The sequence below is a fragment of the Bubalus kerabau genome, chromosome 17 (genome assembly GCF_029407905.1).
Source record: "Bubalus kerabau isolate K-KA32 ecotype Philippines breed swamp buffalo chromosome 17, PCC_UOA_SB_1v2, whole genome shotgun sequence".
NCBI lineage: Eukaryota > Metazoa > Chordata > Mammalia > Artiodactyla > Bovidae > Bubalus > Bubalus kerabau.
In genome coordinates this window covers 57,441,551-57,464,270 of record NC_073640.1, presented here as the reverse complement: position 1 = coordinate 57,464,270, position 22,720 = coordinate 57,441,551, and the positions used below count along the sequence as shown (strand labels likewise).

Sequence of the window (22,720 nt, the reverse complement as noted above, 5' to 3'; positions counted from 1 at the left end):
CACGAACTGGTGTCGGGGGCCCAATCCCAGACACCATTGGCGCCTTGGCCGTGCCACCCCACTGCCACCTCTGGCTGTCAGCCAGGCTCCTGGTTGGAATCTCAGCTCAGTCCTCGAGGAAAACCCCCAATGGATTCTGACCACCTGGCACGTCCACACCATCAAGAAGGCAAACCACCGGCTTGGGACCCCCTCCGTGACACAAGCTGGCACCCGTGGCACCAAACCACTCAGGCCGAACTCTCACTCTGCTGGGCCCAGAATGGAAGCGTCAGGGTGCCCTTCTCCTGGAGGTTGACCCTGCCTGTCCAATAACCTGTCCACTGGTCTCTGACCCATCAGAAGAGGGCAGGGCACACGTGTCTGCCTGCTGCTGCCCGTCCCTGCCCCACACAGGGCCTGGCACACACTGGGGGTGAGAGTGCCCCAGGCTCTTAAGCCGCTATCTGCACAGACAAGCGGAAGCAGGACCCCGGCGTCAGCACGACCACAAGGCTGCACGTGAACACCGGCCCGACGAGCAGCCAGGCTGACCCGTCCAGCGACCGTGCAAGGCCGGTGTTTATGCATCTCCAGCCCTCAGCTGTCCGTCTGCAGCTGGAAAGAGTGAGACGGCACGCCGGCATCCGGAACCCTCTGGGGTCGTATATTTTGAGCATCTCTTTTTCATTTCCCTTGGTGGACTCTTAGTTCCCTGAGCAGGGATCACACCAGGGCCCTTGGCAGAGAAGGCGTGGAGTCCTAACCACTGGACCGCTAGAGAGCCCTTGTCCCTTGGACAATTGATGAAGAATACTGGTCTCTGTAGACTATAATGTGCACACAGAACTCACAAGTTATGCGGGATAATGAGGCTCGGAGGGCAAGGATCCTTAAGCTCAGAGCCTCTTGGCCTGAGACCGAGTCAGCACGAGGGTCTCTGCCAGCACAGAAGACAGAAGCCAGGGGTGTGGGGGTGGTCGTGAGATGAAAAGCAGACTGTGGGGCAGGAATAAATGATACCGTTTCTTGAAGGCTGGGCTGAACTGTGAGGATGAGATAGAACGGAGAATTCAAGGCCCCTCTCGCTGCCTCCTGAAATCTTGGTCCTCTCTGAAGCCAAGCTCAGCGGCCATCTCTTCCACTATGACCCAATTCCTTCCTCCCTCCTCTCTGCGCTTTCTGCCCTTCCAACTTGGCTTGCTTCTCGCCGTCTGGCAGAGAACTTAAATGAGCACTGGGGAGGCAGGAAAAATGTCTTGGCACAGAAGGTCACACCCGGCTTGCCACTCCCTGGCAGTGCGGGCTGTGGCTGCTAGTCACTTCTCAATCTCCCACATGGCATCTTGTATGTGGCAGGAAGATAACTGGTGAATAATTATAAAAGTCTCGTATTTGTAGCCACAATTCCAGTGATATTCACACTGCTGTGAAATTCTGGAGTGCACACAACAATGTGATAGTGACCCTGATATTTGCTGTGACAGGATCTGAAACCATCTCTAAGCCCTGAACGCACACGGACACGACAGCGCTGAGGCAGGAAGTGGAAAGAGCTGGTCAAGTTGATGTTGCCATGGATACCCAGCCAGGCTGAGCCGAGCTACTCTGGGGGCTGAGAATCTTTGTTCCCGCGTGTCCCTCACCACGATCTCTAGCACTGCCCCGTTGGTGTTAAGCTCTGATACACACAGCCCCACTGCTCACTCAACTCTGGCTGTGAGGTGCCATGTCAGTGAGAGACGCTCCTCTCCACCAGGTTCAAGATAACCGAGCTCCCGCTGACTAGTGTGAGGCACAGGAAACACACAATGGGAAGAGGAAGCGGAAAATCTCCACCCTCTTCCAGGCTGCAGGAGCAGCAAGCAGCGCCCTTCCTCAGAGTGGATGCCGGCGGAAGCTGCTGGAGGAAGGCAGCTGATTCCCCATCAGTGACACCTTCCTCTCCTGCCCCCTGCGACCCTCCAAAAACAAAAAGATGCCATGTCAGCAATTCCCGCACAAACAATGGAATTCTTTCTGCAGGGTGCTAGGATGCCACGAGCCTCTAGATGGCGCCAAGTCAAGACAAACGCTGCTGGCAACCTCCAGGCGCCCGGCAAGCTGGGTGCCAGCCTACACCTTCTCTTCCTACCTGCGGTCCAGGGAGGCTTGGCTGAGGGGCAAAGAAAGCTGGCTCTGGACAGAGGCCTCCCATGCACCTCACATCTGAACCAGCCTGGAGCCTGCTAGAGAAGTGAGTGCTGGGAGGACCTCCATCTCTGGAAGGCAAAACCAGGGCAGAAGCTGGCACTTGTCCCCACGCCCTAACTCATCTGGGAGACCCAGCCCCTGTGCTGAGTAGGCAGATGGGCGAGCAGGCCAGGGGACACCGTGACTGTTCTGCCAGGGCTTCTGCCCATCCCTGTGGGCCTGGGTAAGATGGTGGCTGTGGAGCACCTCAAGCAGCTAAGAATGGTGTGCGTAAACGACGACGAGACTGTGGAAACAAACAGCACGGGAAAGGCGGATCACAGCACAGAGACTCTGGGGCCCTCAGCCCTGCAGCAGCCAGATTCTGACAGGGACCCTCCCACCGTTCAGGGCTGGGCTTCTTTCAGCACCTGTATTTCCCAAAGCCGCCAAGAGTCTACGACCATGACTTGGAGCCCTGCACATCTGTGGCCTCCCCTCAGTTTTTGTCCACCCCATCAGCTTTGTGAGTAGACCGTGTGTGCTTAGAGCTCCGTCTTTGGAGTCGGGCATCGGCAGGGTAAGACTAAGGCCCTGGGGTCTGAGGGACACAGTTCCCTCCTGCAGCTGCACAGCAGCAGCTGCCTCTGGCTTAAAAAGTCTAGAATTGTCAGTCTGTGAAAAACTGAGAGGTCAGGCCCCGTGCAGCACCACATGAAGTCCAGGGAAGGACGCCCAAGGGCAGGGTTCCCACAGTGGGAGAGGCCCCCAGAGAGGGGCAGGCCAGGGCAGAGAAGAGTCCCTGGAGCGGGCAGGACCACTGAAAGCAGAGGCGCTCCTCTGCAGCCCCGAGAGTCCACTGCAGCTGTCCCCGTCCCTCCAGAGGCTCTCTGGCCCAGACCACGTGTGCACTTCCTTTCAGGAGAGCTGGGAGGAGCTAGAGTCAGGAGGGAGAGGCCAGTGCAGCCTTCCACCGAACAGGTCCGTGGCTCAGCCGTGCCTCCAGGCCTCTCCGAGTCTCGCTTCATACATGCAGGCAGGGATGGCAACCTAGGACACTCAGAGCCAGGAAGGTCCACTGCGAACAGGCAAAGGAGCGAGGCTCTGCCCTAAGTCTGGCATAAAAACCAGGCTCTCAACCATGGCGCTTAGGGGCAGCCTGCAATTTTCCTGACAGAACGAAGCACCTCTGGTCGACAAGGCCGGGGTCTAATTTGTGAGCCCCTCGGGTGTCATCTTGCTAGTTCTCTTTCCTATGTCCTTCAGTCTCAGTTCCAAGAGCAGGAGCGTCAGCTCCCTGAGGGCAGGACCCGTTCTCGTGTTGCTGCACCGCCACCCCCTGCCCCTGCCATTTGCCCAACAGAGTCAGCCTGGGGCGCCGCCAGGGGCCCACGAGCCAGGCGGGCTGCTGGTACTCACTGTGGGCCTCCACCAGGTCGATCTGCATGTTGTACGGGACCAGGGGGTCAGGCAGTTCTGAGAAAAAGCTCTTCATGGCCCCCGCCACGGTGTTCACCGTGAAGTCCTTCTCTGCCAAATCCAGGTTGTGATCTGAAAGGAAGTTGGGAGAGTGAGGCCAGGCCAATCGAGGCTGTGCCAAAGCAAGGAACACTTGGCACTGGGAACAAGCAAGAGAAACCTGGAGAACCAGGGGTGCTGCCGGGGGCTGGCCTGGAGCCTGGGCAGGGACTCAGGGGCATCACAGACTGGACAGAAGGTGGCACCCCTGGTACTGCTAAAAAAAAAAAAAAAAAAAAAAGTTCTGAGACTCACAGACACGCTGACACCCAACCTGCCCAGATCAGCCTCTGAGCAGAGGAGCTGCGCCTCCATTCTGCGGCCGAAGCCCCCTCATCTGCCCTGGACATGCTGCTGCCTTTCCCCACACCCCCCACTCGGGGAGACGGGAGGAGGCCATGTCACTTTTCCTGGAAGGTTACAGAAATGGTACCAGCAACCCTGACTGCTGTCTCCACTCTGCTCCTTGTGGTGGTCAGGCAACCAGACTCACTTTCCTCCTGCTGGTCCTGTCCAGTTTATGATACCACCAACTCCTGTCTCTAATTTTTCTTTCCATACTTAACTACATTTCTGATTTGTAACAAATCATCTACCAATAGATCTCAACTGTTTCCGCTTGGGAGTATACCCTGGGCTGCAGATCCTGGCATATACACAAGTGTCTAACCTAGTGTGGGTCTGCCCTCATCCTGACCTTGTGCTTCCGATCCTTCGAGACTCACACGTTTCCCTTCCTGCTGCCAGCTAGTGGAGACTGTGGAGCTGGGTGCTGGGGGTGGGGGTGGTGTCTGCTCCCACCACGCACTGGGTAGTGGCTTGGGCCTGCAGGTTTGCACAGGCCGCTGGGCTGGATCTCCTGAGGCCCAGTCACATGCTAAGTCGGACCCCACTTTGATCTTCTGCTTACCTTCCTTTTTGGCCAGTGGCATCTGTCAAGTTTTACTCTTTGGCTCCTTTGCGTCTGACACTGGTGGGTGTGACCTCTCATCCCAGTGTGTGTAGCCCTAACTGAACTGCGTTAGGGTGGAAAGATGTGGCCATGTGGCCCTCGGCCTCTCAGATCTGACCTAGCTTAGCAGACAGAGCGTTCAGCTTGGGGAGCCCCGGGCCCAAGGCTCAGCACGTCACAAGATGCTCCCCCTTGCTTTTTTCTCTCCTGCAGGACTCTGAGAGGAGCGCAGTTATGGTTGAGAGGCCCTGCCAACACAGGACTGTCATCTCAACCCAAACTTGAGTCATGTGCCGCCATGACCTCTGCACGGCCCAGCCCGAGGGAAGCGAGGCCTGGTCTCGGCGCATGAGGCCCGTGCCGGGGCTGCGACAGTGCCTGTGGACGGTGGCGAGGGCAGCAGCCTGGCTGAAGCAGGTTTGCGGGGTGGATGCTTCTGTTTGCTGACGGGGGCCAAACACTCTCTCTTCCTCAGCCACCTAGCCAGAACCCTTGGCTTTGGGGCTGTGTGGCAGGAGCACCCCAGGGGGCTCCACCGGCAGTGGCATCTGCCTTGAATGGCTGTGGCCTTACCTTGATCAAACTGTCTCTGCAGACTCTCCATCTCTGACTTGTTCCCGCTGACCCGGTAGATACCTTCAGTGCTCAGCCCTGGGGAGAGACAGGCAGCAGCCTTAGGAGCACCAAGTGGAGAGCAGAGCAGGAGGGGGATGGGCTCGAGGGGAGAAGCAGGGGTCCATGAGGCCCCCCTGGCGCAAGGGCCCTCGTCTTGCCTCGGTGCCTCAGCCCACTCCTGCCCTTTTTCTTTCTCACTTTCAAGTTTACAAATACTTGTTTTTTTGTAAAAACTAAAATAATACAGAAACACATCAGACAAAGGTAACATCTGCCCACATTTTGATATATACCTTGGAATTTTAATAAAACGGAGATAATACTATGTTTTAACCCACCCTTTGCACTTACAAACTATATTGTGAACCTAACCATTAAATATTCTTTTATAACATAATTTTCTTACTTTGTGAATTTTCTATTCATGTTTTTGTTCACTTTCAAACGGAGTGGTTCTCCTCATTTTGTACTTAATATTAAGGAACTATGTTAATGTTATATAGCTTTACATTGTTTCCCTTTCATTATCTGTCTTCTAATTTTGTGTATTGAATTTTCTTTGATGTACACAATTCAAAAATGTTAGGTTTTCAAGACCAATCTGCTTCTTTATGATGTCTTCATTTGTTTTTATGGTTAGAGTGGGTTTTTCTGTTCCTTCTGGAACTTACTTGGTGCACAGTGTTAGGTAAGAGAAAAAAAAAAGGATCAGTAAAATTCAACTAAACAACAATGTAGGAGGAGATAAAGCTCCAAGGGAGAGCGGCCCCCTCCACCCTCTGCATAGGAAGCGCTGTGCAGCTTGCAGCGGACTCCAGGCGCTGTCGGTCAACCCGGCTCTCCCTCTCTCCAGGGAGGAAAGTCCACTCTGCACCCCTGAGACCGTGGTCTAAAGGACAATGGTCAAACCAGGCTGGGGTCCTTTCTGGAGCTCATGGCTTTGAGCGACCCTGACGAGCTGGCGGGGCACTGTGGAAGCATCCTAGAGCCAGGGCGGCACGCCAGCGGGCAGTACAGAGCAGACCAGGCCTCGAAGTCAGTTATCGCTGTGACTGATGCTGCTGGAGAGGCACCCGCTGGGCAAGATGAAAGCAGTCAGTCAGTTTCTGGGGCCCTAGATTGGTGGCAGGTGAACTCTGAAGATCATCGAAACAAAAGTCATCATTCCTTGGCCTAAAAGCTGTTAACTGCACATGGGCCCTTTCACCCCAGAGACAAGGGCATTAACGGACCAGCCTCAAGGACACCCTACCGTGCAACGACTTGCTACCAAGCAGCCGCATCACTGCACGCCCCTCTCTGAGAGTTAACATTTCCGGTGTGGTTGCCGTGCTGTGCACTGGGCTACATGCTCCCTGCACCCACCACCCATGTAATGATGGTGCCATCGAATCCTCAACCCTTTATCGTGGGAGCTACTGGATGAAGAGAGAACACAGGTGAGGGAAGTGGGGTTCGGAAAGGGGAAGTCCTGGCCCTAAACTGCACAGCTGGTAAGAGGTGGCAGTATGGTCTCAGTCCAGGGGCCCCACACTTTTCAGAAGGGGCTTGCCGTTTAAACCCCATCAGGCTGGTGTCCAGACCACAGCCCCCTCTGCCCCCACCCCTGGAGAAACACCACATCTCCGTGAAGCCCACAGGCCCTCAGTATTCTGGGCAGCTTTTGAGATGGTCCATGCCCTCCAGAAGTCAGAGGTCAGAGGTCAGCATGGCCCCTGCTCAGCATCCACAGTTAGTAATTCTACAGTAATTCTCTTTCCTCGGGGACTTTTCTACACTATTCTCAGATACTTAAACTTACTACCTATTGCACATCTCAGGTAATACATGTCACATGCTTCAACATGAAATCATCCACATTTTGAGAAGCCCTGGGTATGTGTCAACAGATTCAAATCTTCACCCTCCAGGTTGACAAGAAATCACTATACTTTTCCCTTTATCTGAATATCAGCCCCTCTCGAATACAAAGAAAACAACGGTACAAACGCGGGAGCCTCAAAAGTCCTGATGGACATGTCCACAGTGCCTGCGCCCCAGCGTGGAGAGGGGCTCTCTGAACGGCAGAGATAAGATCCTGACAGCCTCAGTCCACTTGCAATCTCTGGCAACCTGCGCACAGGAATCCTCGGCGCTGTCTCCTAATGGCCAGCTGCCTGGTATCACAGGGCTGGAAACACACTGCAAATTAGCCACTGGAGACCATCCGAGGGGCAGGCCCGCTGCAAGGCCACTGGATGGGTGATCAGAAAGATGGGAGCACCCGAAGCACGAGGCCAGCTCCTCAGCACCAGCTAGTCACCACCTTAGTATCTCCCGTCATCTGGACGTGTGCTTCTGTTACGAAACCCCCTTTAAAACAGCAATTCTGCCACTGACCTATACAACCACATGGCATAATTGAGGAAAGGTATCATTTGCTTGGCCAGAACAATTGTTCGCACCTATTCATTAGACATCAATAAAATAAAAACAGAAACCTTAGAGCAGATGGCCAACTGCCAGTGAAACAGGGCAAGCGACACGGGTCAGTGCCTGGAGGCTGGGTAGAGTGAGGCAGCTCACCGGGGACCCAAGGCCAGAGCAGGAGGAGGGCTAGGGCCTGGAGCAGACCCCCACAGAGATGCTGGATCCCGAGCAGGGTGCACCCGGGACCCAGAGACCCACTCAGAGACGCTCCGGGGCTGGCTCCGGCTCACGCCTGCTGGCAGAGAGCAGTGCCTCCTTGCCACAGGTCTGGTCCGTGGCCAGAGGTCCAACTCAGAAAGCTTCAGCCATAAGCTATGAGGCATCTCTACATACCAGGCATCTCCAAAGACCCAGTGTCTTGGGAACACGCCCTGCTTCCTTCTTCTTTTTTAACTGAGCTCCACTGGTTTCTTGGGGAATCTTTTAATCTTGTATGATTAAAACAAGAGAAAGTTCGGAACCACCGAGGTTGCTGTCTTCAAAAATCTAACAATTTCTATGAAGAACAGTCTTGCTCTAATGACTCTGAAGAACAGAGCTATGACTAGAATGGGAATGACAGGAAGGCAAACAGTCTCTCAACACATAATCTTAGCTACAGCTGCCATTCACTATGAAGGGCCAGAGCTTTTGAACTCCCTCATTGGACAGCCATCTGTTTGGGATGCTGCCTTTTTTTTAGAAAGATTAATACCTGGTCTAAGAAGACAGTCAATAATGACCGACCATTTACTCGTGCTTACTATATGTGAGGCACATAATGCCGAGTCCTTACCGTGCACTTCTACATGGGTTCTCACAACATCCCCTTCAGAGAGACTATTACTAATCTCATTTTACAGATGGCAATGCAGAGGCTAAGAGGTAAAGTCATACTCGCAAGGTTAGAGAGCTAGTGAATTGCAATCTGAAGCCCACCTGCTTCTGGAGCCTGAGTTCTTTTACTGCGGTGTTTTAAATCACGCACTTTCAAACTTGAGCATGCAGCAGAATCAGGGCTCGTTATAACCTAGATTACAAGGCTGCTGTACCTCTAGGGTTTTGGATTCTGTTGGTTGCGGGCAGGACCCAAGAATCTGCACTGCTGACATGTTCCCAGGTGATGCTGCTGCTGCTGCTGGTCAGGGAATCGTGCTCTAAGGACCCCTGTCACTCTAGAAGATGGGACAGGTCTCCAAGTCCCCCCGACTCTTAAAAAAAATCTATGATTCAAGAATATTTGGTTGGGGGGGGATACACAAGGAAAAATAAATACCAGAGACTTTAGGAATGAAGCATTTCCAAAAAGTATTAAAATTAGCGCCTTTTATTCGTAAGCAAGGTTTTTACACATTATTTAAACCATGGCCACGTGTGATTTTTCAAAAGAGTATTAAAAAAGTAAAGAAAAAAAAAGCAAAGAGGCCTTATTTTTTTCTTTCAATATTTACTGAGCACCCAATCTGGCAGATGAGCTCCTTTACAGAGCTGCAAGCCGTGGTCCTCCTCAAAAGTATTTCACTGACAAAAGGCTAGTTCAGTTCAGTCACTCAGTCGTGTCCGACTCTTTGTGACCCCGTGGACTGCTGCACACCAGGCTTCCCTGTCCATCACCAACTCCTGGATCCTACACAAACTCATGTCCGAGTCGGTGATGCCACACAACCTTCCAGAGGACCCACCAATGGCAGCCACGAGGTGTTCCCCACGGGCTAAAAACTGGCCTCTTCCACTCCTGACCTCCCCGTCCCAGTGGCTGAGGTGCCTGTGGCACGTGGCACACTAGGGGCACCAGGAAAGTGGACAAGGGACTTGCAAGAGCTTGGAGATGGCAGGGAGATTCCACCGTCTGCTCTGGTATGTGTCCCATTTTCTGAAATGGGCAAACAACTCTTCATTCCTGGATCCCAAGTACTTCTGCTCAGCACCGGCGCTCTGGGCCTCAGTCTTGCCATACTCCGCCCGGGCCAGGCTTTCAGCCCTGCTCACACACCCCAGGACTCAGTTCCTCCTGAGTTTCCTTTCTAGCAACAAATCAATACTTCCTCCAAGACAAACTCTGAGTTGTTTATTTTTCACTTTCTATATTTAGATATAAAACTCAGCACTTTAGTCCTTAAAAAAAAAAAAATTAATCGGTGTTGCCAATGCTCTAAAATACCCCACAGCAGACAGGCTTTAACTACTAGAGGACAAGTCGACTTTTAAGGAAATGCGGCTAATAGACCATTCTCCTTTTCTTCCACGTGTCCAAGAGGTAAGCCTCTGGCAGGCTACATTTCAAGGCCAGAGGGCTGCTGAGAACTCAGGGAGAGAAAGGAACCCTCCTTGAGCATCAAGTCCAAATTGTCTTGAAGAGGGCTGACCTCTCTAACAAGAGTAAGAAGCCCCCACTCTGGGTCAAATGCCAACAGCATCTCTACACAGCCTATCTCCTTTTGAGGCTCCCGCTGCAGCACCCCCACCACGATGGAGGGTGAAAGGGCTGCAGTGAGGCTGAGCATCTAGGTTGGAAGCCACTTACTAGCGGTGAGACCCTGGGTGACTATGCTTCCATCACCTTCTCTGAACCATACAGGTAAGTGTAATGAAGTCTTGGCACAGGGCTAAGGGAGGAGCTATGGTCCTAACGACCTAAGTGGAAAAGCAAGCTGGCAAGTGGCGGACACCTGAGTTGTGCCATCGGGGAGATCCCAGATGCCGACTCTTAACTCCTGCTCCTCTATGACAAATTAACCTCACCTTCGGAGACTACTGCAAGGAATAAATAAGATAACTTATTTAAAGCCCACTGTATAATGCTTGCTTTTTTTTTCCCTTTACGTTTTAACAAGCTGCAACAGCAGCACCTGTCTGTAGGCATGGCCTGCTCTAAGGACCCAGCTGGCAGACAAATAATAAAAACACGCATTGACTTCTTTTTTACTTCAAATATTTTTCGTTTAAATATTTAAACAGAATTTTTTTAATAGCACAAAGTTACACGTAGTTTCACTATATATTACAATTGTTTTTTAGTAGAGAAATTAAGATTTTTAGTTGAAGTTTCAATGTCTAGTATTTTTTATTAATCATCTGTTTTATACACAGTAGTTGTATGCATGTCAGTCCCCATCTCCCAGTTCATCTCAGTCGCTCCTCCCCCTTGGTATCCATACATTTGTTCTTTACATCTGTGTCTCTGTTTCTACTGTGCAAATAGGTTCATCCGTACCATTTTTCTAGATTCAATATATGCATTAATACATGACATTTGTTTTTGTCTTCCTGGTTTACTTCATTCTATGTAACAGTCTCTATGCATATGATCTCAGTTTTGATCCTGGCTCTCTCATAGCTGCTGGGTGACTGGGAAAAACCATTCGACCTCTCTAAGCCTCGGGTTCCTCATCAAAAATGGGGCTGTTTACAAATGACTATGCTTCACGGCAAATAGATGGGGAACCAGTGGAAACAGTGTCACATTTTATTTTTCTGGGCTCCAAAATCACTGCATATGGTGATTGCAGTCATGAAAGTAAAAGACGCTTATTCCTTGGAAGGAAAGTTATGACCAACCTAGATAGCATATTGAAAAGCAGAGACATTACTTTGTCAACAAAGGTCTGTCTAGTCAAGGCTATGGTTTTTCCAGTGGTCATGTATGGATGTGCGAGTTGGACTGTGAAGAAGGCTGAGCGCCGAAGAATTGATGCTTTTGAATTGTGGTGTTGGAGAAGACTCGAGAGTCCCTTGGACTGCAAGGAGATCCAACCAGTCCATTCTGAAGGATATCAGTCCTGGGTGTTCTTTGGAAGGACTGATGCTAAAGCTGAAACGCCAGTCCTTTGGCCACCTCATGAGAAGAGTTGACTCATTGGAAAAGACCCTGATGCTGAGAGGGATTGGGGGCAGGAGGAGAAGGGGATGACAGAGGATGAGATGGCTGGATGGCATCACAGACTCGATGGACCTGAGTTTGGGTGAACTCTGGGAGTTGGTGATGGACAGGGAGGCCTGGCGTGCTGCGATTCATGGGGTCATGAAGAGTCGGACACGAATGAGCGACTGAACTGAACTGAACTGAGATGTTGTGCATACTCAGTACACGTATGAAGAGCAAGTAATACAAATGGCTGGCATGCTGAAATAATGATGATGATAATAAAACAATATTTTTGCTGAGGGCTTACTATGTGCCAGGCACTTTCTTCAGCTCTTCACTAGAATCATCACGGTGAATCCACCCAGTAATTCTTTGAGGTAAATAGTATTATTTTTATCCCCATTTTACAGAGAGCAGAGAGCAGCTCAGAGAGGCCAAGTCCAAGGCCAGAGAGCTGGGTGTGTGGAGGGCGTCAGCTCCGCGCTGGCTCACTCCGTCTTGGCTGACTGTGCATTTAAATCCTGGGCTCCTCCCTCCCATGTTAACTCCCTATTCCCTTATCCTTTAAATACCACATGTTGGCTTTATCCTGTAAGGGCTAGAAGGTTTTTCTGTTCCTCCCTTGTTTACTCCCGCTCATTCGTCTCCTCACTCACACCCACTCAGTGCTCTCATCTGTCAGCTGGAGAAGCAGGGAGAGCCAGAGAAGAAGCGCTGCCTCCTCTCTGCCCGATAGCAGTGTCCGCGCTTTCTTCCTACGATGAAGTTCTACTATTGATCACAGCAGAGCAGCCCCACGAGGTCCCCTGCTGCCTTCCTGTCTTGGATGTGCCTGGAATGATTCTCTGGCTCTTCTATTCCTTGAACACTAATGTCACTCTGGCCCCTCCAGTGCCCCTTTGTTAGCTGCCTTCCCTGGGTAATTCCCTCGTCAATCAAGATCTGTTTCTGGCAACGCCACCCCTCCTTTTTCCCCGACAGAATGCCACTAGCACTCTGTTATGACAGCCTGACCGGGTGTCAGCCCCACAACCGGGCACTGTGGCGTTATCAATTTCCAACGCCGTCGTATGTACACACAGCCGTGTCATTAATCTCGAGGCTGAGGAAGAAGGGAGAGAAGAGACCTGGAGGGGAAAAGATGAAAATATCACACCAGGTCTGGGGCATCATATGGCTCTAGCATCTGGCTGATCCTTTGTAAGCTGCCGGGCACTTACTGCCAGTCACTGTGAGGGAGGGCTTCTGGGCCCTGCTCTGAGCCCGCCAAGGGGCTCGGCCCCTGAGTTTCAAGAAGATGCACACCCCAATAGATGTGTTTCAGAAAACTACCGTGACGGGGTCAGCCTTAGGCCAGCCCAGAGTGGATACTGCTGGTTCTGGGCAGCCTAGGATGGAGGGGGAGAGGAATGTGACCTAAAATTGAGGGGAGCAGAGTAGACTCTGCAAGGCAGCTGCCGATATTCGAAGCCAGGAGCAGCTGGGAGCCCCAACTAAGAACGTGAGCCTCCTTCAGGCTGCAAGTGTGGCTCCGCCAGCACACTCAAGCCCAGTGGCGCGCGGGACGGCGTGTGACTCGGAGGCGAGCTAGTGCCACCACAGTGCAGAGCTGGGCTGAGGGTGAGGTGGGGGTCCTCACCGACTGAACACCGAGCTACCAGCAAAGAAACAGTTGCACTAACATACAGGCACACACAACACACCGCCACCACCACCCGCTCCCTGCAAACAGTGCCAGCGTCCACGCCACAGCAGGGCCCCGGCAGACTCCTCGCAAGCACCAACGAGGGCACAGGTGAACTTCTTTCGGGTTCCTGATTCTCACCAAGTCATGAAAGGTTCAAAGATGGCACCCATCACAGCCCAGCGGCCCTCCTTAGGTTAGAAGCCTATAACACTGGCAGAAAATCTGATCGCGGCCGCCGCCCTCCTACAATCCCTGCACTCTGTGTCCAGGATACAATACAAGGCTGTCCACACGCGGCCTGGGGGGCCCGCACCACACCTGACTCTGCTGCCCCCCCCAACTCCAATCATGCTGGCCTTTCAAGGCCTCCTAGTGTGATCCCCACCAACTGCCTTGGAGACTTCCTCACTTCTGCCTCCACTTTTTTGACTGGCTAAACCCTGTTCCCTCAGAGGCCTCCCCTGACCCCCAGATTAAATCAGTTAGGAGAATAAAACTGCTTATATTTATGCAACACACATACTAGGCCAGGCCCAGTGATCAGCATTTCACATGCATGATCTCCGCAACCCTCACGGTGGCCGTGTGGGCTCAGAGCCCGGGTCTAACCACTGCACCCACTACCCGAATACTTTCTCTATGCAGCACTGGGTACAACCTGAAAGTCACTGGACAGCTGTGTACATACAATGTACACAGTGCTGAAAGTCAGCCCCCTGAGGGGAGAAGGGGCATGTTTTTCAGTTACCCTTCTATGTACCTGGACTCGGCACAGGAACTCGTGCCTGGAGAAGGCATTCGGTAACTATCCAAAGAAAGGAGGGAAGGAGGGATACATGCCTGATAATAAAAGCTCAGTTTCTCTGGCTGAACAGAGGGAGGAAGTGGACTGAAGTTGTTTGTTCTCGACCAGACTCAAGCTTCAAGGCATCCTGGCAGGCCCTCATTGCTCATGGAATACAGGAAAGAGAAAGTCTGAGGCCTGGCCAGCACGGAGAAGGTGCGTCATAAACCAGGGCGCCCAGCTCCTGCCTGCCTTTGTGGACGGGCCCTCCTGCCTCTACCACTGCCTAGAGAAGCTGAGGGGCTGAGTGATTCCCGCGCTCTCCAGTGTAAGCCGTCGGCTGTTCTGGGTGTGGTCTCCCCATCTGGCCGCTCACTTTTACAGATCAGGTCAGTAGCATGGCTTTGGCTGGGACGCCCACAAGAGGGCTGCACCTCTTCCTGGAAGCTAGACAGAACCCCCCGCCCCCCGCCACGCACACACGCGCACCACTAGAGGGAGAAGGGGGAGCGAGAGAGCAGGTGCTGCTCCCAGGGCCGCCCTCGGCACGACCTGCTGGCACACAAGGCCTCGACTCGTCCCGTCGCCTCTTGGTGCAGGGCAGAGGGGCCTGTCCACCGAGGCGCAGCGCTGAATGGAGGGAAAGGCTGGTGGGAACAGCCAGGCAAGGCAGGCCTGCTGGAACTGTCTTGGGGAGCTGGGCTTCCACCCAGATCAATTCTGTCTTGGATGGAAGGGCAGGACTACTCTGTGAAACAGGCTTTGCTTCTCTTTGGCTGCTTGGCTCCCCAGGCAGCTTGCCAGGGCATGCTGTTCCGATCAGGGCACTGGGTCCCGAGGAAATCCGCAAGCACCGCCGAGTCACAGCCACGTGAACTCTGCTTATCTGGAAGAGCCCAAAGTGGAGCTGACTGCCTGCCTTTACGGCAAGGAGGCATTTTTGGAATGCAAATGACTTGTGTTTAACTTATAAGCAAGGAGAAAACAGGAGGGTGGTGAGACATGGGCACATGGGAAATAGTCAAAAAAGGTGGAGAAAGCTTTGTTTTAAAACTATCTGGATAATGAGAAAGCAGCTAGCTAACAAACCCGGAATTATCGGGGGAGGGAAGGGATTAAGTAACACAGAACCCCCATAAAATCACAGCCTATGAAACCACATACCTCATATTTTAGCACTTTATCATCGATTCAAAGCAGCATAAATATGGCAATTACTCACATAAAGCCTGCTGGTGTGTTCAAGCTGTAACTGCACCTATTAAACTGTTACAGCGATAGATGGGAGGCTCTCTACTGAGATTAGCTGCCTTTTCTCCAAGACAGAATTACAGAGATCCAGGCTGACTGCAGGGAAATAACTAGATTGAACAGCTCTAGACCCGCCAATTCTCTTCCACGAGAGCTGGAGAAAGTGTCTATGATAAATATGGAGGGAAATATGGAGGCTTTTTTAGGGCAGCTGTTTCCCAAGTGGGAAGGAACTTGGTAAAATGTGAATCTGTTTGGTCTGATGCTATAAAGCTCACAGCTTTACCCGCCCGAGCACAGACGGAAGGGCTGGAACGTGGGTCCTTTCCACTGACGGCTCTGGGTGGCCTCTGCCCAGAGGCCTCCAGGGTTTCTGTTTCCTCTCTTCTGTGAGACGAACACTGTCCTCTAAGTCACAGGAGAAAACCTGAGACAGTAAGGTGCCCTAGGGAGACAAAGAGCAGAGTGCTCCCCACCCAGACAAGAGGCGCTGGCCCGGGGCTGGCTCCTCCTCCTGCTCCTTCCCAGCCTGAGGTCACTGGCCAGGCCAGCCCTCAGCGTCCACAGAGGGCAGAGGAAACCCACCGGCAAGGTCTTAAACACAGGAACCCTGTGGGGAGGCGAGGGCAGCGGCGGTGTGGTATAAAACGAAATGCAACTTCCCTGGTGGTACAGTGGGTAAGAATCTGTCTGCCAGTGCAGAGAACACAGTTCAATTCCTGGTCTTGGAAGATCCCACATGCTGCGGAGCAACTAAGCCCGAGTGCCTAGAGCCTGTGCTCCGCAACTGAGCATTGCAACAAAGAGCAGCCCCTGCTCACCGCAGCCAGAGAAAGTGGAGCAAAAAGCAACAAAGACCCAGTGCAGCCCGAGAAACCCCACGAGAAGCACCTATTTGGTCTCTGTCCCCGGTTCCTGATAAAGAGCTCCTAAAACCCTTGGAATTTCCTGACAGGAGTGTTTTCTGCTCTCCATAACAAGCCCCTTGTTACCTGAAACCTGAGTTTATCATAATGAGGTGACTTTTGAGGGGGGGAACCTATATGGCTTCAGGATGGGGGCTAGTCACCAGAAAGACCAAACCTTGATTATAAGAGTTAGAACTTTCAGCCCCACCTCCCACCTCCAGCAGGGTACAGGGGCTGGAGATTGAACTCAATCACCAAAGGTCAATAAGGAATCAATCATGCCTATGTAACGGAACCTCTACATAAACCCTAAGCAGGGTTTGGAGAGCTTCCAGGCTGGTGAACACACCGAGGTGCTGGGGGGGTGGCATGCCCACGCACAACAACTCTGCAAGGAAGCAATCTGCATCTTCATCTCACCGCCGCGGAAACGGAGACTCTGGGAGTGAAGGAAGGCGCTCAGGGCCGCACCTGCCCCGGGCCCACAGGTGCCGCTTTGGCCCCTCTCTGTGCACGGCTCTGTGCCAAAGGCCAGGGCTAAATAAAGACCATTTCCCAATTAGATTAAGCAACCTGGGAGTTCCCCAACAGCTGTAGGAAATCAGCTCCAGTAAGAGTTTGGCCTTTTGTCCTGCTGTCTCCTGTCAGGGCAGCACTGTAAGCTGCTCTGAGTTAGCTATAAAGCTGAAAATATATGCCCAGTACTTATCTCAAACACTTAGCAGCCATTTTCTGTTTACTGTTTGGTGGGGTTTTGGAGGCAGCTCCAGGGAAGCCCAGGTGGTGTCTTCTGAGGGACTGTGCTCCACCCAGGCAAATGCTCCCTGACACAGGCGTCTGGGCCTAGCGGGCACAGGGGGGACAGATGAGTGCTACGCCATCTTCCTGAGGGGACAGGCAAATCTGGGGGAGTTATTAAACTCTAGTACCCAGGAGGGTTGTCTACTTTCAATCCATAATATGGAGGTGAAACGCTGAAAACGTGATCACTCACCTAGAGCCAGACATCCTGGAATGTGAGGTCAAGTGGGCCTCAGGAAGCATCACTACGAACAAACTAGTTGAGGTGATGGAATTCCAACTGAGCCATTTCAAATTCTAAAAGATGATGCTGTGAAAGTGCTGCAATCAATATGCCAGCAAACTTGGAAAACTCAGCAGTGGCCACAGGACTGGAAAAGGTAAGTGTTCACTCCAATCCCAAGGAAAAGCAATGCCAAAGAATGCTCAAGCTACCTCACAACTGCACTCATCTCACACACTAGCAAAGTGATGCTTAAAATTCTCCAAGCCAGGCTTCAACAGTACATGAACTGTGAACTTCCAGATGTTCAAGCTGGGTTTAGAAAAGGCAGAGGAACCAAAGATCAAATTGCCAACATCCGTTGGATCATCAAAAAAGCAAGAGTGTTCCAGAAAAGCATCTACTTCTGCTTTATTGACTACGCCAAAGCCTTTGACTGTGTGGATCACAACAAACTGTGGAAAATTCTTAAACAGATGGGAATACCAGACCACCTAACCTGCCTCTTGAGAAATCTGTATGCAGGTCAAGAAGCAACAGTTAGAACTGGACATGGAACAACAGACTGGTTCCAAATCATGAAAAGAGGATGTCGAGGCTGTATACTGTCACCCTGCTGTTTAACTTATATGCAGAGTACATCATGAGAAATGCTGGACTGGATGAAGCACAAGCTGGAATCAAGACTGCCAGGAGAAATATCAATAACCTCAGATATGCAGATGACACCACCCTTATGGCGGAGAGTGAAGAAGAACTAAAGAGCCTCTTGATGAAAGTGAAAGAGGACAGTGAGAAAGTTGGCTTAAAACTCAACATGCAGAAAACAAAGATCATGACATCTGGTCCCATCACTTCATGGGAAATAGATGGGGAAACAGTGGCTGACTATTTTTTTGGGCTCCAAAATCACTGCAGATGGTGACTGCAGCCATGAAATTAAAAGATGCTTACTCCTTGGAAGAAAAGTTATGACCAACCTAGACAGCATATTAAAAAGCAGTGACATTACTTTGCCAACAAAGGTCCGTCTAGTCAAGGCTATGGTTGTTCTAGTGGTCATGTATGGATGTGAGAGTTGGACTACAGAGAAAGCTGAGTGCAGAAGAATTGGTGCTTTTGAACAGTGGTGTTGGAGAAGACTCTTGAGAGTCCCTTGGACTCCGAGGAGATCCAACCAGTCCATCCTAAAGGAAATCAGTCCTGAATATTCATTGGAAGGACTGATGCTAAAGCTGAAACTCCAATCCTTTGGCCACCTGATGCGAACAACTGACTCATTTGAAAAGACCCTGATGCAGGGAAAGATTGAAGGTGGGAGAAGGGGAAGACAGAGGATGATACGGTTGGATGACAACACCGACTCAATGGACGTGAGTTCGAGCAAGCGCTGGGAGTTGGTGATGGACAGAGAGGCCTGGTGCGCTGCAGTCAAAAGGGTGGCAAAGAGTGGGACACGACTGAGCAACTGAACTGAACTGAATATACTATGGCTGCTACGGAGGTATTCCACTGGGCTGCACAGCCTTTAACCTTTTGGGAGGAGGAGACGCCTCTCACTTTGATCACTTGATGAAGACTGTAGCTTATGGCCCAGCCCCACTGCACATGCACACACACACGTACAATCTCTACACTGAATTTCAGGGGTTCACAGACCTCCAAGAAGCCTACCCATAGTCTCCAGGTTATGTACCTCTAAGTAAAAATAAACCTGCACAGTCGTTCAGGTCATAGATTCCAGGGGTTTGAGAATCTGCTCTCCCCCAAGCTCCCTGCTCCAACTGTCTCTCAGACAACAAATGCTTAAGCAAACTCCAAAGATGGCTCCTGTGGCAGCAGCAAAACCTTATGCGTTTTGTTTCACCTGGGCAAAGAAAAAGAGCAGTGCAAAAAGCAGAAGTGTAGACACACTCACCAGTGAGAAATCTTTAAGGATCAAGCCTCAAGAATTCATCTTGTATCTATTGATTATTTCGTTATCTCCCCTAATCTAATCTATCACAGGACAAAAGATGTCACTTATTCCTTCAATAGACACCAGGTGCCACAGTACATCAGGTGCTATGCCAGGTGATGGCAAAGAAGAGACAGTCTCTGCTCTTGAGGTCCTCGGTGGAGAGCTGTGAAAACGACGTGAGCTGGTCTTGATCACTTCAGTGCTGCTCACCCTTTAAGTCCTAACAGGTCTACTTCCCCACCCTCTGATCTCAGCGTTGCAGGAAAGACGGTGACAAGCACGACGCAGAGTCGTGACAGCAGGCTGCGCGCCGGCGGCAGAGACCGACTGCTCTGCCAGCAGCCACACCGCCCTCCCTGGGGCAGCTGCGAGGGTGGGCATTCAGGGGAGGACTCCTGACAATGGAGGTAACCTCAGAAGCCTAACCCAACCCAACCCAAGAGGACGTGTAGCAAAGAGATCTAACAATGGCGTGAGCACATCTTTTTCAGAGGGCAAGGAGAGCAAATGGATTGCTTTTTTTGAGGCTGACAACACCCCACAGACAATTCATTCAGCTGTTAGTTAGGACAGGATGGTCAAGCTCTCTGTCCTGTCTTTCTTTACACCCTTGAAGGGAGTCTTCCCTAACCATCTGCCTGTTGCTGCTCAGATTAGCCTGGATGTAAATGTTCACTTAGTCATGGAGCCTCCGAGGCTGTCTCCGCCCTTGCTCCAGGTGGTTGGACACCACCTCCCAGAGAGCATCAGGGAGAAGAGACATCACCAGGGAATGGGAGTCTTTGTCAGAGCAGGTCTCTTCTCTAAGAACCTCTGAGTTCAGACAGACTGCAGGGGACTGAAAAATTTTAAGCACCAAATCACCTGGGATAAAACATCTATCCACCCAGCCTCCATTTATTACAATCAGCATTATTATTATAACAGCTTTTTTTGGGCGGGGGTAGGGGGGGACATGCCACATGGCTTGCAGGATCTTAAATTTCCTGGCCAGGGACCTGGTCACGGCAGTGAAAGCACTGAGCACTGAGCACTGGGCCGCCAGGGAGTTCCTACAACAAGCTTTACTGAATTATAATTCACACACCACATGCCGCCCACTGAAAGTATACAATTCAATGATTGTTTGTAAATTTTACAGAACTGTGTAACCATTATCCACAATCATTTTTAGAACATTTTCATCAACCCCAAAAGAAACTTCAGATTCTCCCACCTGTAAGCCCCTGGCAACCACTAATCTACTTTCTGTCTCTGTACATCTGTCTACCCTGGACATTTCATATAAATTGGATCCTAAAATATTTGGTATTTCGTGACTGGCTTCTTTCACGCAAGTATACTGTTTTCAAAGGTCATCCCTGTTGTAATACGCATAGGTACATCAGTCTTTTTTATGGTGGAATAACATTCTACTGTACGGACAGACCATAGTTTGTTTACCCACTCACCTGCTGGGCATTTGGGCTGTTACCACTCTCTTTGCCTATAATGAATAAAGCTGTGTCTCCACGTTATTATGGTTATTACTGCTGCTGTTATTACTATTCTGGCCACACTTGTGCGGCACGCAGGATTCCAGTTCCCAGACCAGAGACTGAACCCATGCCTCCTGCGTTGGGAGCATGGAGTCTTAACTGCTGGACTTCTAGGCTAGTCCCTTACTTTTGAACTCTAAATTCTAGTCATTTACACACATGTCCCCCAACTCAGGAAAGGTGCCCCTGAATCTTCATGGCGAGCTGCACCCTTGGGACACCATGTCTCCCACCAGCCCTGGCTGCTGGCGCACACCTCCGTTCCCTCGGAGCCCCTCTGTTTAAACATCCCACCTGAGGAGTTTCACAGGTTCCCGGACTGTTAGCAATACACGTCTACCCTTCACGCTAAGGGCGCAGGGAAACTAGTTCCCACTGAGAGGCTGCCACTGTGCACAAGACCTTACTATTTTATGCATCTTTTTATTTCTCCCTTTCTTTAGACACAATCCCATGTTTCCACTGAATGGCACTTTTGAGGAAAGAGGTCTTCTGAATGTCTCAACACTATTCATGCATTCAGAATCATTTATGAGAGCCCTGTGTCCTTGGTTTGGAGGATACAATGATGAAGACCCAGTCCACTGCCTCAAGGAACTTAGGCTCAATTGAGAAAGGAGGACAGTCAGGGTCCAGTGTGGACGTGCTCACAGAGCACTGCAGAGCACGGGGTGCTGGGCACTGGCTCAGAGGACAGGCCAGAGAAGGACTCCAGAGGGGACTCTTGGAAGCCACCAGCAAGTAAAGGCACTGCAGGTGAGAAACAGCACACCAGCTGAGGGCTGTTCCAACCTGTGCGGCTGAAGTTTATCACTGGGGATGAAAATGGCAAGAGGTGAGGCTAGATACCAGATTCTGCTGGCAATGGTATTCCATTTTACCCTGAAGGTAATGGAGAGCCACTGTAGAACTTGAGACAAGGGAGGTGGCGTGATCCCATTCATTTTAGGAAGATATTCGCAGCAGTGTGGATAAAGGGCTGAGCAGACCTGAGACCAGGAGAAAGCCCAATTACCAAGAGGCTATGATCATAAACCAGGAAGAGAATGAGACTAATAGCAGCAGCAGCAGCAGAGGCCGGATTCAAGACCATTTAAGTGGGGACAACAACAGGGTCGATTGATTAGGCTGAGTGATGTGGGAGGTTACAAGGGAACGACCTCTCAGAGTTCCTGCAAATTCTTCAGATGAAAACCTCTGAACCCTGCCTTCCCACTGATGAGAACAAGGGCTAATAAACCTTCTCAGGGGCATCAAAATATTTTTTTCCCAATAAAATTTTAAACTGCACCTTACGAGTGAAGGACCCAGAAGTCCTAGTGGCCTGCCCTCTGGTTTCCACACAGAAGCACATCCTTAGAATCCCAGGGAACCAGGACAGCGCGTCTGAAAACCCCGGGCCAAGCCTGAACGCTGAGCCTGATGTTCAAAGCTTCTAGGCAACACAGCTATGCGGCCAATGGCACCTTCCCCCTCTACACCTGAATCTCCTTCAGGCCACCGTCCCTACCCGGAAGGTTCTTTCCCATCCTTTCTTTGTTACAGAATCCAACTTTCTTTCAGGCCAAGCCCCCAGCCTTGACACTAACAAGCCAGCTCAAGGGATTTTCTTCCAACCCGGACTCCACCTAAAGCTTAAGCATCACAGACTTGAGGCAAACTCATACCTTGAACATGAGTTCGATTCCTGGGTTGGGAAGATCCCCTGGAGAAGGAAACGGCACCCCACTGCAGTACTCTTGCCTGGAAAATGCCATGGACTGAGGAGCCCAGTAGGCTACAGTCCATGGGGTCGCAAAGAGTCAGACACGACCTAGCGACTTCACTTTCACGCCTTAAACTATTAACTATTAATTTCCTTTTCCATGTAGCTGTTTTCGATGGGACTTGGCCTCAGGCTCAGGATCTCCTCAGCACTGAAATTACTCATTCGGCCCAGATACAGGCTGACAAACTAATTTATTACACTCAAATCACCTCATCAACCTTAGAAAGTGAAGACAAACAAATACAAAGACT

At 51.2% G+C, this 22,720-nt stretch overlaps 1 protein-coding gene across 1 annotated transcript in view; it reads right to left on the bottom strand.

Annotated features, from left to right (window-relative positions):
• The window catches only part of ARHGAP35 (Rho GTPase activating protein 35), a 113,050-nt gene that overhangs the window by 4,167 nt on the left and 86,163 nt on the right, over positions 1-22,720 (bottom strand). The window contains exons 4-5 of the mRNA XM_055553425.1: positions 5,195-5,272; positions 3,571-3,702 (exon numbers count right to left, since the gene is read on the bottom strand). Of these exons, the coding sequence (XP_055409400.1) occupies positions 3,571-3,702; positions 5,195-5,272 (210 nt within the window). The remainder of the gene's footprint in view (positions 1-3,570; positions 3,703-5,194; positions 5,273-22,720) is intronic.